Below are 15019 nucleotides of genomic sequence, written 5' to 3'. Positions count from 1 at the left end.
TATTAATTTTGATTCAGTGGCAAAATGTAACCTGGACACATGTTTCTGAGTTTTGTTTGGGTCCCTTGACTTGGTCTAAGCTCCTCAGTGTCATGTGACTAAACCTGAGGAGTTCAGAGCAAGTAAAGGGTCTTTTACTAACTCATCCTCTAATACTGAAGACCACCGATGACATCACATCCTGACATGATGGAGATTCTCAAATAGTACCTTATTGCTTGAGTAAATTACATGCAATTTTTTTTTCTGTGAATTCAGTTCAATAAAGATGCACCTGAGCAGCATGAAGCAAATCACTTGTGTTTATTTACAAAAATAAGATTGCAAAGCAACAGCAGATTCAATACACTGTAGCAAAAACGCATGTTCTCCGTTAGGTTGGACCATATTTGCACTAATAAAAATATAGCTAGAACAGCTCTGAATAAGGTTGCCATAGCAACCACACTCGCTCTCACAGAGTGAGGCACTGGGAAACGGTTAGTTGATGCACAATTGAGGAACACAGAGAAGTGGAAGACGATGTTAAAAGAAAGAAGTATAGCTGTGCTTCAAACGAACATTGACAGACAGCTCGACGCAGAGACAAATGCACACAGAGGGAGTACAGGGACGTGCAGGGGCCGTGCTGGTCCACGTTTTCTTCATCCGTCAGTGATCCCCGGTCTACCTGACACACAAAACTCATGCATTGTGGTTATCAGCTTACCATTCGGTTTTACAATCCTGTCTCAACCACCGCTAAGGTTTAATCAGGAAGCAAAAGCTAAATGGTTTTATCTGATCGGGTGGATGTCACTGCTACAAAGCCATGTGTTAACAGTATACTGCATTTAGTTATGCTAAAAAATGTCTGTAGTATATAACTGGCTTAGTATTGCTAATATGTTTCATTTAAAGGGATACTCCACCCCAAAATGAAAATTTTGTCATTAATCACTTACCCCCATGTCGTTCCAAACCCGTAAAAGCTTCGTTTGTCTTCACAACACAATTTAAGATATTTTGGATGAAAACCGGGAGGCTTGTGACTGTCCCAGACTGACAAGTAAAGTGTCAAGGTCCAGAAAAGTATGAAAGACATCGTCAGAATAGTTCATCTGCCATCAGTGGTTCAACCGTAACGTTATGAAGCAACAAGAATACTTTTCGTAAGAGAGGAAAATAAAAATTCCTTGTGGCCGCGCCACAAGGATGTGCTGTTTTCTTTAAAATCAAAGCTAAATACACGTAGAAACAGCGCATCCTTTTGGCGCGGATGATACAGAAGAGTATACGCAGCATACAGTGATATGGAGAGACACAGAGGAGACCGATGACAAAGGAATTGTTGAATAAAGTCGCTATTTTTGTTTTCTTTGCTTACAAAAAGTATTCTCGTTGCTTCATAATGTTATGGTTGAACCACTGATGGCAGATGAACTATTCTGACGATGTCTTTCATACTTTTCTGGACCTTGACACTTTACTTGTCAGTCTGGGACAGTCACAAGCCTCCCGGTTTTCATCCAAAATATCTTAAATTGTGTTCGGAAGACGAACAAAGCTTTTATGGGTTTGGAACGACATGGGGGTAAGTGAATAATGACAAAATTTTCATTACAGATCTTAAAATTAGCACACAAATGTAATAGACTGAAACTGAGGAGCATGCCATTTTTGCTGGCTTAGTTTTGTTATGTAGGAGTACAGATGCATTTTACGAGAAGTATTCACAGTACTTGGTTCATTTAGAGCTCATTTGTTTGTCGTCTGGAGTAAACATTCATTACACAAATCGACCAAGCAAAAACATTTAGAAACCAGCATTTTCTGTAACATACTACATTTTGATTCCTTAACGTGCACCACAGATTTTAAGTGTTTAAGGAATAGTTCACACAAAAAAATAATAATCAGTATTTACTGTATTCACACTCCAATCCTGTATGACTTTGACTCTCACAGGGATATTTTGAAGAATATGCTGGACACTCTTATAATATTACCAAAAATGGACAGTTTGCCTTTAAGAAAAAGGCCTTTAAGACAAAAGTAATACACAATTTGAACGACAAGTAAATATGAAAAATATTTCATTTTTGGATGAACCACCCCTTTCGTTTTGAAGCAACTATGGCACAATTAAACCAAAATGAACCAGAAATACTGGTAAGCAGTGACATCATCAGTTTTCTGACAGTAAAGTAGACGTGTAACACTTTACAATACCAAACCATAAGCCAACAATAAACAAGGAGGTGCGAATAATAAGAATACTTCTAATTCATTAATTCATGCTAAGTTCAACATTCACTAATATTAAAATCAAAAGTTGTGTCTGTTCAAACTAGACTAATATGAACTAACAATGCACAGTATTTTGATTGACTAATGTTAAAAAAAAATTAATAAATACTGTAACAAATGAACTGCTCATTGCTAGTTAATATTAGTTAATGAATTAATCTTACTGTAAAGTTTTACCAGTAGACCTAAAACTGTTGATTTTACTGCAGAGTATCACAAAGTATAAAAAAAGCACCTCTCAAGTGTTTAAGGGGAAAATATTTCCCTTAACTCTACACCTCACCTTTGTCTCTAATGTAAATGTGCTCATTGGCTAGTCGTCTACTGTGATATTGCGGAACAGGTAGGCCATGGACTCCCCATTGTGAATGCGTCGGATAGCCTCGGCCAGGATCATACTGACATCCACTGTCTTGATCTTAGGACACTGCAGCTTTTGCACCTCATGAGGGACAGTGTTGGTCACCACAACCTAAAAGACCATAAAGATATCCCAAACATTTGGTCATCATTTCATACACTTTTTTTTTTCTTCTTTTTCTTCAAAATTCACATCAATATTTGATGCTGAATGTATTAAGCATCCATGTACATGAAGGTAAGCAACTGCTGATGGACATCAAACCCATTCTCTGGAAATAATGCCACTTGTGTAAGAAAACTTCATGAATTTTATTTTCACTCCATATGAAAGAGTTACAGCTGAACTCTTCTGAAGAATAACCTTCTCTTCCTAATCCATGCCCAAACTATCAGTTTCAACAGAGTCACAGTAAATCTGGAATTGTCATACTTCAAATGTGAATAGCATCACTTAGTTTCAATGTGCCATGATGAGCTGAAAGACTCACTTCATCTATGGCGGACTCTTCGATGAGGCGCGGGGCGTCTGCTGACAAGAGGCCGTGGGTGGCCATGACGTAGATCTTATAAGCTCCTCTCTCTTTCAGAATCTCAGCTGTTGCCACAAAGTCCTCCACATCATCGATGATGTCATCCTACAGGACGGACACAACATGCATGGTTTGTCCCATCAACCAAAAATGATCATCACACTGATAACTAGTCCAATTTCTTACGACAATGATGGCGATGCGGCCTCCAACATCTCCGACAACAGTGATGGGTGGTTTCTCCTTGGCCATCATTACTATAAAGACAAATATCAACTAGTTTGTCATCTTTTCAGGAAACAGTTTTCAGACCAAGAGGCCAAATCAATCACATGTCATCATCAAAGTAGATTGGGTAAGATGGGTTCAAGTTTATGCAGTGGCCTAGAAGTTTAGGCGATGCCCCAACCAACCCATATACTCAAATGGTAAAACTAGAATTCAAAGAGTCCAGCATGGTCCCCAGTACACATTTTGTAGCACTAGCTTGATGGAGAACGCTCCCCATTTTACCCCACCTACAATTCAATCCAAAAAGGAATGAAAAACTCATGCCATGCAGAAGTCAAAATGATCAGTTCTTGGTCCCCAGTATACCCAATCACAGAAGCGAATATCTAGAGGTTTACACTAAGAGTCAGTGCAGGAATCTACTCATCAATCTGTCCTCGAGTCAACATGACAGACTCCAGGACACTGCTGTAATTTAGGAGTGGTCAAGAAGGGCTAATGTCATTCATCCAGAGGAAGGACACAGGAACACAGCCAAAACACACACTCCGATCCAAGTAACCATGAGAGAGAAAGACTTGTGGGTCGATTTAAGAATACAGGGGGGTTAAAGGAGTTATGCATGCCTTCAACACATGCCTTTCAGCAAGAGCACGACCCACAGAGCTGTTCCATATTCATACATTCGCTTTTACAGGCTAATGAGGCTTACAGACACCTCTCCTAATTATATTCAATAGACTGCTGCTGTAAGGAGATGCTGTTCTGTAAAACTGCATCTTTGAAAGGTGCCGTTCACAGAGGACGGGTTCTTGGCTTAAAAAGAGCTACAGTTGTTGGGAGGGCAACGATAGAACCAAATTTTCTGAATGTCATAACACGCACGAGATGCTGCAAAGGTTTGTACAATATTTCCCTTCATATTTCATGCAAAGGTATTTAACAAGTGATTTTTTTTTTTTTACATTTACAGCATGTTGACTACTTCATGTGTACTGCACTTGAAGAACTTTCTTTAATCAGATGGTTTTTAATACGTTTTTCATAAAGATAATGTTACTTGAATCATGTTGTAGTTACATTTTTAGACTCACTAGTTAAATGTATAATAATAATAATAATCTTGAATCAGTCAAACATTCTATAGAGAATTCTAGTGGCAGATTTATTTGGAGAGCCTATACAAAAAAACTGTGAAATTGCTGTCTGCTGTCGTTGCAGACATCTTGTGGTGTTATCAGCCAATCAGCATGGCAGTGATGATATAATTTTCCTGCAGTGATTAGTTACATGGCAGAGTTTATCTAATAATGCAGCGACTATCAATGCAGACAGTGATCTGCTGATACTGTGGGATCCTGCAGTAAACAAAAGGGAAATTCTGCTTCAGCCAAAATAACTGATGGGCCAAAATCATTGACCAAAGTGTGAAATTTTATGAACACTTTTCCGGTGACTCATTTTGACTCTCAGTGTCATTAGTGCACACAGTGTGAACACACAACAAGTAAATGTCAGCAGAGATGTTTAAACATGATGGTAGAGAGGCAATATTTAACATTTGTTTGCCTAAAAATATCAAGTTGCTGAGGAACTTTACTACAACTGGTTTAATTTTCATCCGAGAACACTACACCCTGAAAAACATAAAAAAAAAAAATTCAAATTTAAAAATTAATTACCAAAATGTATTCAAATTTAATTACCAAAACTTTATTTTCGGGTTTTGCTTTTCTACTTATAAAAACTTATAACCTTACAACTTATAAAAAAAAATATTTTGGTGTTGGGGGGGGGGGGGGGGGGGGTGATATTGCAAACACATATCACGATTTGTTTTCAGGAAATTCACAATTCTTTGTCATGTTGGTTTTACTATTTTGCATGTTTTTCTTTGCAGTACAGCCAAAATGATTTCCCGATTTTAAAAATAAAGCTTTACAAGGTAACAAAAAATAATGGCAGATATTTAGGCCAAAGTAGGTGAAGATAAAAATCTTTGTCATTATTTTATATTTGTTATTAAAAAATAAGATCAAAGATATACATTACAAATGCACATAAAATACAAATAAAACCAACAGTGCTTTAATTTTCTGGTATGGTAGGTGTATTTAGCAGAAGTTCGCTGTATAAATCATACATCTATTCTTATTAAAACAACTGTATTAAAGTTCTTTAGTCAAGAGCAGTTTTTTTTTTATTTATTTTTTTCATTAAGATTAAATGAATCTTTCACCCAAACATGAAAATTCTGTCTTCATTAACTCACTCTCAAGTTGTTTTAAACCTGGATGAGTTTCTGTTGAACATAAGTTATTTTGAAGAATTTTTTTTCAGACTATCAAAGTCAATGGGGACCAGCAACTGTTTGGTTACCCACATTCTTCAAAATACCTTCTTTTGTGTTCAGCACAAGAATGAAATTAATACAGGTTTGGGACAACACGAGAGTGATAAAAAAATAAAAAAGTTATCATTCTATGGCTAAAAAACCCCTCAAACATCAAAAATAAACACACTCATCACTTTTAGTCTGCTGTCACTGTAAGAGCTGTACGCATCTAATATACAGACACGCAGCCGTTTTTCTCTCAACTGTTTGCTTTCATTTTAGACATAACCAACTGTGTTTATATGTAAACCTTGTGTGTTTTGGAAAGTATTAGTGTAATCAGATGCAGAAGATAACTTAGTCCAGCAATCAAGCGCTGTTTGACAGGCTTTTTAATGTTTAACCGCCAAGGCTTTAAAGCACATGCAAACAATGTACTTAAGTGCAGTGTGCCATGAGTGTAACTCTACCGCTGAGTTCACATTTGTACAGTATATCGAGAACCGACAGAATGTGTGCTGTAGCACATGATACTATGATATTTCTTCAAAAGCAGATTGGGGAGACATTTTAATTGTCCACGATCAAAAATTGTCATATGGCACATTTCGGTGCATCACTACTTGAGAATGTGGAGCTCATGGCTCTAGACAATGAATATAAAAATGGCTGATGTTTGTGTAGTGCCTGTCAACATACAGTAGACTATCAATAATTAAAAATAAATAAACAAATAAACAACAGAGATGGAATGCAAGATGACGTCCTGTGTGAGCGACCCCAACAAGTGCTGATATATAGCAAGTTTAAAGTATAACAACAGATATTGTAAAATTTTCTAAATACGGTTTCTCTCTTTGTACTTGTGAACACATAGCATATGCTGACTCCATATATGCTAGCTTATTTTTATCAATTTAGTTATTTTTTCTTGACCCTCTATCAGACCCTATAATTCTACATACTACATGATCTAACAGTAAACACCTTCCTCTATTTATTTATTTAAGGTCATGTGTTTCCAAGACGATGCAGGGACCTTGGTTACAAGCAGCTAAAAGACTACCATTTGAGAACTCTAGTCTAGGGGTTTTCATAAGCAGGCATGGAGTGTTGACTGGCAAGATGAGCCTGGATCACAAATAAAGGCATTTCTCTCGGACAGACATTCAATGGTTCCAGTTCTGAACGATGGTAATTACATGGAATTTGAAAATAAGCACTTCATTTGAGGCTTCTTAGTGCTGTTTGACAGAAGCACTCTGAAGCTTAGACATTTCTTTTTTACCATTATTAGGTACAAATTATTAAGGCTGGGTGGTATATAGGTAGATATATTTATATATAGAGCCACTATGTGTGTTTTTATTGCCTATTTTACAATGGCTTCTAAATATCAAAATTTAGTCACAAACTATGTTTTATTTCAAATGAAAAAAAAATGTATAAGATGAAGTACATTTCATTTGCAAAAGTAGTCATTAAGACATTGTTATAAAAAAGTTTATAATTTAATATTTGAATTTATATTGAAAATAACTAATATGTGATATATACTGTTAGCATGATATAAAAATACCTGTGATATTTTGGACATACCGCCCATCCCCACTTTGTATAATAATATTATTAAAACAATTTTTAACTGCTCTTCATAATATTGAGGGAATTCTAAGAGTAAATATCTCTTGCTGTTTACTCAGTATCTTGCTTCAGAGTGCTGGGATCCCAGACACTGAGAGACCTCACCCACTGCACACATGCAATAGGAACCATTTGAGCGTGTTCACTGCTGTGATCGGTAGCAAATAGAGTTAACCATCGTACTTGGGAGCTCTATGCCTGGGAACGGAGCTTGTTGTTTGCCTATTACCAATAAATAAACATCACGTTAAACAAAAATCCACACACAAATGATAAAACATACAGACAAGAAACCAGGACTTCAACAATCCTTATTAAACCATACCAAAATATACTATAAATAATGATTAACTGCGAGCCGGTTGAAAATCGATTCAAATATGTGACGATTTAAATCGGTTGAGATGCTAAACAAATCGCAATTCATTTAGGTGTAGGAGTTTATATGAATGCATGTCTGAGGGGAACTTACTGTCTTTGGAAAAGTTTAGATGGTATTTTTTCTTTTCATCTTGCCTCTGTATAATGCATATTAAAGTTCATAAGTGCAGCGCTGCTTTGTTTACAGCAGAAACCAAGGATACGCTTTAAGCTCCACCTGCTGGCAGAGAGTGAATCTGCATCTCATTCAGCTCATCCGCTGTTTCATGCAGATGTATAGTTTCACAAAACTGAAGTCAAACCATTCTGTTTTAGCTTAAGAATTTCTAAATTATACAATTTAATTTAGATTAAAAACTGCTCATATTGCATGAATGCAGCATCTTTTTTTGGATTATGATTAAAATGCAGTGGTTGCCTCTAATTTTTAATGGAAAGAGCACAAAGCCTTGTTTTGTTTATATGAAGAGATTTCTTTTTTGTGTGTTATTTATTTGATTTGGGCTTGTTTTAAAATTTCAATTTAGTTTTGTTATTTACATTTACATTATATTTTAATTTTGTCACACGCTTTTATCCAAAGCGACTTACAAATGAGGACAAAAGCAGCAATGAAAACCAACAAAAGATCAATAATATGCAAGTGCTATATTAGTATATTATTATAGTTATATTTCTATTTCATAAAGAAATGTGCAGCATTTTGTCCAAGCAATAATAAAAGGACACATATAATTTATAATTTATCTTAAATCTCATTTTGTTCAAAAATAAAATCGTGACTCGAGTCGTGAAATCAAAATCGTGAATCGAATCGTGAGTTGAGTGAATCGTTACATCCCTAACTATAAAAGCTTTCAAATTAACTTTTCTTAAACTTTTCTATTAAATTTAGTGCTTTGAAATTGAGCAAAGTGAGGGTCTTTTTTAAGGATTGTCAAAGTCCATATAAAAAACATAAATGTACATAGAGCCACTTGAAGTGAACTTCTCTCAGGCATTGTAAGTATACAAAGGCCAAGACACACATCACACTGGACGGCTCAGATATTAATATACTAAATATCGTAGTTTCTTTATGATCTTAATTCCCTTCAACACTGACGTAACTGTGCGTGCAAGAAAAACAATAAGTGAGAATCTTGAAACCTAGAACGATTAGCACATGGAATTGTGAAAATAATAGCTGTGTCTCAAAACCTAGTTTACTGGTGTCGTTCTAAACACACCAGAACTGAACTTCGTCATGGAATATAATTCTCGTGACAGGAAATAATTGTGGGTCCATAAATGCACATGCTTCAGACAGATCTATTTTTAAAGAATAAAAACTAACCATTCTGATCACTAGATAAAGCCAAACAGCCACAAAATTAAAACCAAGACCCCATTTTGACATATTTGTGTGTAGCTATTACTCGTAAATGTACCAGTATCATGCAATTAATGAGTTTTCATGATTGATCATTCCTGTCACTATTGAGTATTTGTTTTTTTCTAGTTGGATTGCTCAGTAGGTTTGGAACTGAACAGAGGAGACTGTGTAAGCAACTCATTTTAGTAGGTTTTGAGACAAAGTCTTTGCAAGCATCTAGAGACAGTGATAAATGAATGGGGGAAGATTTAACAAAAAAAACTGAACTCCCTAATCTCTGGAATCAGTCATTTTGTGAACTGAATGCTGCAGCCGAACCCTTAATTATCAGACTCATTTTATGAACTTATGAAAACATGTCCTGGTCACATTTCACCCAAAATCAATAGGAAAAGCAAACAGATATTTTCCAATTTATTTTGGATAAACATAATTTGCTTTCAGTCGAGTCTTTTCTACACTTTGTTTGCAATGTGGCATTATTTTCATGACAGTTAAGCACATGAACATTCATTAAATTTTCGTTTATTTATTTTTTTCAGCAAGAATTTAGCTTGATAGAAAACCTAAAAACAACAATAAAAAAATCAAATTGTATTCCTTTTTTTTTTGCTTTTAATATTTAACAAAAACACTTTTTTGGGGGGGTGGAATTTCCATTACTCATTTATTCTTAATACTGTAATACAATACAGTAAAATATTACTATAATACAATGTTTTTACTTATTCAAAGGCAATACAAAAAATACTACCATGAGGTCCAAATGATTCACAATTTAATGACTTTTTATTTATATTATTATATTATATTACTTTAATAAGAATAAAAATAAAAAAAAAATTTTGCTGAAAAAAGGTCACAATGTAAACAAAAAATCTCAAGTGTCCCACAAATATTAACCTTAAATTTCTTTGTGAAAAATACCATTATCTACTATTACTTTCTTTTGATTTCAGGGGTGAAATACAATCAGGACATATTTTTGACAGGTTTTGTGGTGTTGGGAGAAGCCCAATCAGCTGTCTGTCTGATCTAGTTTGTGCTCATAACCTGGGTGTGTCATAGTCAGTGGGTTTGGAGCTGTTGGGATGTGCAGCAACAACCCACAGATTCACCGTGTGCTGGCTCTTACATGGCAACTCCAATCCAGGGTGACCAAAGGTGTTGCGGACACATGGAGGAGAATGCCTCCCATCTGCCATGTCTGACTCTGAACACTGAGCTTCCCCATGCATGACGGCCAGGCCAAGACGCAGACGCTCTGCATACGACTGAGCCCTGAACAGACAACGGCAAGAGAGGGAAGACAAACAGAGATGTTCCTTATGATCCTCTCGGCTGTATTTTTATATGAGTGGCTTGTTATGGTGTCCCGAACACTTACTCAACTTTTCCTTAATAATCGTCAAGCTTTAAGTTCACTCAAAAATTAAAATTTTGTCATTTTTTCCTGCAAAAATGTCTTTCTTCTAATGAACACAAATGAAGATATTTTAAGGAACCAAACAGCTGCTGGAAGCCCTCTTTTTAGTTTGTTTTTTTTTTCTTCCATGGCTATAGTTCATCCATTAGTACATTAAACACACCTTTTTGAGTTGAAACAAAGAATATCTTTAAGTTGAGTTTACTCACATTTTTAAGGCAGCAGGTGAACTTTTGTTTCTAAGTTTAACCAACTTGACATGTTTTACAGTGTGCTTTTAACTGTTTGGTTACCAAAATTCTTCAAAATATCTTCTTTTGTGGCCATTGCATGTTTTCTTTATTCGTTTCGGCTGATTGAATAATGCTTTCATCTACAAATGTTACGCTCTCATCTCTCTTTAACAGATTTCACTATTTTCCACACCCAGATTTTCCCTTAAAATCAGAAAATGTAAATAATTTTATTTATTTATTATTTTTTTAAGTCTGCAAATTCCTTCTAGCACAATTCCAGGAGTTGTTACCTTTTTGCAGCAGATGGGGACTTGGCAACAATTATAGCATTTCTATAATCAGGAATCTAGGCAAAACAAAGGAGAAGAACAGAAAATTACATTAATACATATTTTTTTGCCTTTATATAAAAAGTGTAGTTAATACTGTAGTTATTACCTCCTCCTGAATGTACTGCAGCAGGAATGGAGAAGCCCGCAGGTTGTCCACAGGGAACGTAAAGAAGCCCTGGATCTCTTTCTGGTGCAGATCCATGGTGATTATATGAGTCAGACCTAGTTAACATTGCAAACAGTTAAGAGCTGCTAAAATAACACTCTGGATTATGATGATATAACACATCACAGACATTGGATATTGTATTATGTATCTAATTTAGAGCAGTCAGAAAAAGCAGTCAACCAGTGTCTATGATGCATGTATAATAATAAAGACTGACTGTGGTGTCCACATTTTTGACTGTTACGGTGAAAACAGAAGTAGGAACAAGACAGCCATCATCATAAGCCCTTACCTGCTTTAGCTAACATGGAAGCGAGCAGTTTGCACACTATAGATCCTCTCTTCCTCATCTTACACTGTTTGCTGTAGGGGAAGTACGGGATCACGCCGATGATGTTCTTGGCACAAGAGGTCTTCAGTGCATAGGCCATGATCAGCAGCTCCATAATAGCAGTGTTGACATCTCTGACAGTCACAGACAAATGGACTTTAGCTAATTGTTGGAAAGCGCTTCTGGGCCTGCTGAGAACTGCATTCTGAGACATGCAATTTAGCAAGAAGCTAAGACTTCACTTTAAACCTTTTGTGTTCCAAGGAAAAACAAGTGGTCAAAATGACATTAGGGTGCATGCTAATAATGCACTATTCACGACCAGAAAAATCTCGGCAAGTATATGGTGAATATATGGCATATAAAGCTCTAAGCAAGTCTAGAGATACTTAGATGACAGCACACGCAATACCTATGTGGGTTATGACCACACAGCTAAAAGTCACAGGCACAAATAAGTTTAAACAGTATGAAATTACACTTCAGATTAATAAGCATGCAGATCTAATATTCCCGAACTGGATCCACTCTGACCTGGGAATGGTTTGGATGATGAAGATCGTTTGTCCTCTCACAGACTCTTTGATCTCAACCCTCGTTTCTGTCAGATAAAAGCAAAAACATCAAAATATCAATGGAAAATCAGTTATTTGGTTGACTTTAACCTGATTGGGCGAACCTCATGAAGAAAATGCAATATTTTACCCCAAAATAAAAATAAGAAACTATATTTTTAATAATGAAATGAAGTCTATTTTCTAAGACCATCATTTCATTATTAATAAGATTAATTATTTCTTCTTCTTAACAATAATTATTATTCCATTCCATTATTAACCATTAAGACCATAACTACTCTTCACATCAACAACTGCAATTATATTAACTGCATTAAAAAACACGCATTCCCATTATTAAAATATCTTCAGATTTACTACATTTGATGTCCCTTGATAACATACTATGCATTTATTTATATATTTATTTATAGCCTTATGAACTTCAACAGTAAGTCTCATTAACTAAGCATGCATAATCACACATTTGTTAAAAAAAATGTGTTTTTGTATGAAAATAAGGTGTTTTCAAGAGCAAATCATTATTTAGCAATAACTTTCATACTAAAACTAATTCTTAATTTTAATAAATAATAATAATAATCAATCTGGGTGGCCATTAAATCATGTTAAGATGAAATTGTATACACAGATATTTAATCTAAAATACATTTCATCATAGAAGTTCTCCTGTGCGTACAAATACAAAAAAAAAAATGCAATGCAAAATGCAGTTTTGTGTGATGCACTAAAAACATTATTGTTATGAACTGTGCTGACTTTGAGAGCAATAAACATGAAGTGTTTGAAAATTATAAATCAGTAACTTAAATGACTGTAATGAGACATCTGTTTAAGTCCATGTCAAAATGCGACAGGGTGTAAGGGTCCAGAGCTGGGTAGATTACTTATGAATTGTAATCAGTTACTGATTACAGATTACATGACAAAATTTGTAGTCAGTAATATAATCTCTTAGATTACACATTTTTGGTAACGTAATCTGATTACTTTTTGATTACATTTAGATTACATTTGTGGTAACCCTTATTTTTGATATCACATAAATTGAATTAGCCTAATCTTGTACTATTTTGACAGATACAAAGAAAAAATATAGTCCAGAAAATATATTTAATTCACCAACAAGAGCCACAATAGCTTCTTTTTCAAGTGCAATGTATGGACCATTTCTAAGTCAAATATTTCATCTCAAAACACCTGAAGTGCATAAGGTAGTAACAATGAAGAAAAATCAACTTTACAAAAAATATATTAAAGAACATGAAATTCCCAGCAATAACTTTGCTAGATCAAAGATTTCAGTGGACAGCAAATTAATCCCTGGTAGGCAGATCTTACACTGAACAGTGACATTTTTCCATTTTTTTTTTTTTAAATGAAATGATGTCAGTACATCAAGTGATTAAAGGCTGCGTTCCCCTCCATTTTCCATTATCTTAGCTGATTTCTTCTGAGCGTGATTCTGACATCCCTCCCCCTCTCCGCTGGAAAAACTCGCAGAATCACAAACGTATTTAAGCGGCAGGTTTATTAGGAAAAAATATAAACATTAAAAATAAGGAAATTTAGGAGAATAAATGATTTGTAAACAACTTATTACCATTGTGTAAATAATATGTAATCCATAAAAAAGTAACTGTACTCTGATTACGAGTATTTTAAAAAGTAGTTTACTCTAATTACAAGTACTTGAGTTTTGGAATCTAATTACGTAATCCAGATTACATGTAATCCGTTACTACCCAGCTCTGTAAGGGTCACACTCCCAGCGACAGAGTATGTGTGTAAATAAAGTGCATTGATCACCTCTGTTTGACTCCTGGTAAACAACAGACTTCCCCAGCTCAACTCCCAGACGCCTGTGCAGACACAAGCAGACAATCAACACAGGCATGCCAAACCTTTCCTATCACGAAAGTCACTTTGAAGCAGAGCTGCATGACAACCTGATTGAATTATTTCAGGCACTGTTTGCAATGAATGCAGACTACTTTCATGCACAGCCCGCCCCACTGTATATGATTAGCCCAATGTTCACCTCTATTCCGTGGAGAAAACACTGCATTCACTTTCCACAGTAAGTACACTCAAACCCTGGTGCTCGTATACTTTATAAATCAATCTTTCAGTTATCAGTCCAAAGCCACATTGTATGCAGCAGCTGGCATCAAAATAACGGCCTGAAGAAAGCACAGGCCAGACTGCCGTGTGCTCTGCTGAATCTGATCTAACTTACAGGCAGAAATCCCAACAGCACTGCTGCACATTCACACAACATCAAGATCGGCATCTGAAATCAAGGTCCTCGTGAAATACTGAGCAGCTGGTCACGGGAGACTTACTCGGTAATCTTCTTAGCGAGTTCAGTGCACGCCGGCGTGGAGTTGGCACAGAAAACGTGGTAACCACTTTTAGCCACGTTCATGTTAACGTTACCTGACGGACAACGGCGAATCTGAGAGGTTTACGGGACTAGCGCTACAAAGCCGCTGCGTTATCTAGCAATGTGAATGATATAATAACCGCTGAAGAAGTGCAACTGCTGCTCTGCAGGTTTACTACAGTTTCCAAACAACCAGTCGATTTCTTCTGCGCGAGTTCCGCAACAAAATAGTTTATTACCGCCACCAACTGGTATGGAGTGTGGACCAAAATAACTGAGGAGCGTCTCGCTGCAGCCTGCGGTGGACATCCAACCCGGCCCACATCCAAGTGTGACGTCACAGACCACGCCCATGTCAAAATACGTCACATTCTCAATCATTTTGAAACAGGAAGAAGCATCGATAATAAGAA

At 35.9% G+C, this 15019-nt stretch overlaps 1 protein-coding gene across 3 annotated transcripts; it reads right to left on the bottom strand.

Moving 5' to 3' along the window:
• Positions 1–284: 284 nt before the first annotated feature.
• LOC109079608 (phosphoribosyl pyrophosphate synthase-associated protein 1-like) lies at positions 285–14800 on the bottom strand. 3 transcript variants are annotated; one of them, XM_042769028.1, is made up of 12 exons: positions 14566–14800; positions 14030–14082; positions 12177–12243; positions 11604–11776; positions 11249–11364; positions 11101–11156; positions 10284–10429; positions 7576–7614; positions 3369–3439; positions 3141–3287; positions 2573–2761; positions 285–670 (listed from the first exon to the last, which is right to left on the bottom strand). In XM_042769028.1, the coding sequence occupies exons 1-11, from the start codon at positions 14646–14648 to the stop codon at positions 2603–2605; spliced, it is 1110 nt and encodes a 369-aa protein (XP_042624962.1). In that variant the 5' UTR covers positions 14649–14800; the 3' UTR covers positions 285–670; positions 2573–2602. The 3 variants fall into 3 exon arrangements, with proteins under 3 accessions (XP_042624962.1, XP_042624961.1, XP_042624963.1); XM_042769027.1 differs by having other exon boundaries at positions 285–666; XM_042769029.1 differs by lacking the exon at positions 7576–7614 and having other exon boundaries at positions 285–666; positions 14566–14797.
• Positions 14801–15019: the final 219 nt, after the last annotated feature.

Source organism: Cyprinus carpio, chromosome A13 (assembly GCF_018340385.1).
Source record: "Cyprinus carpio isolate SPL01 chromosome A13, ASM1834038v1, whole genome shotgun sequence".
In the NCBI taxonomy this organism is placed as follows: Eukaryota; Metazoa; Chordata; class Actinopteri; order Cypriniformes; family Cyprinidae; genus Cyprinus; species Cyprinus carpio.
The sequence above is the reverse complement of the archived record's forward strand: the minus strand, read 5'-3'. Positions and strand labels throughout refer to the sequence as shown.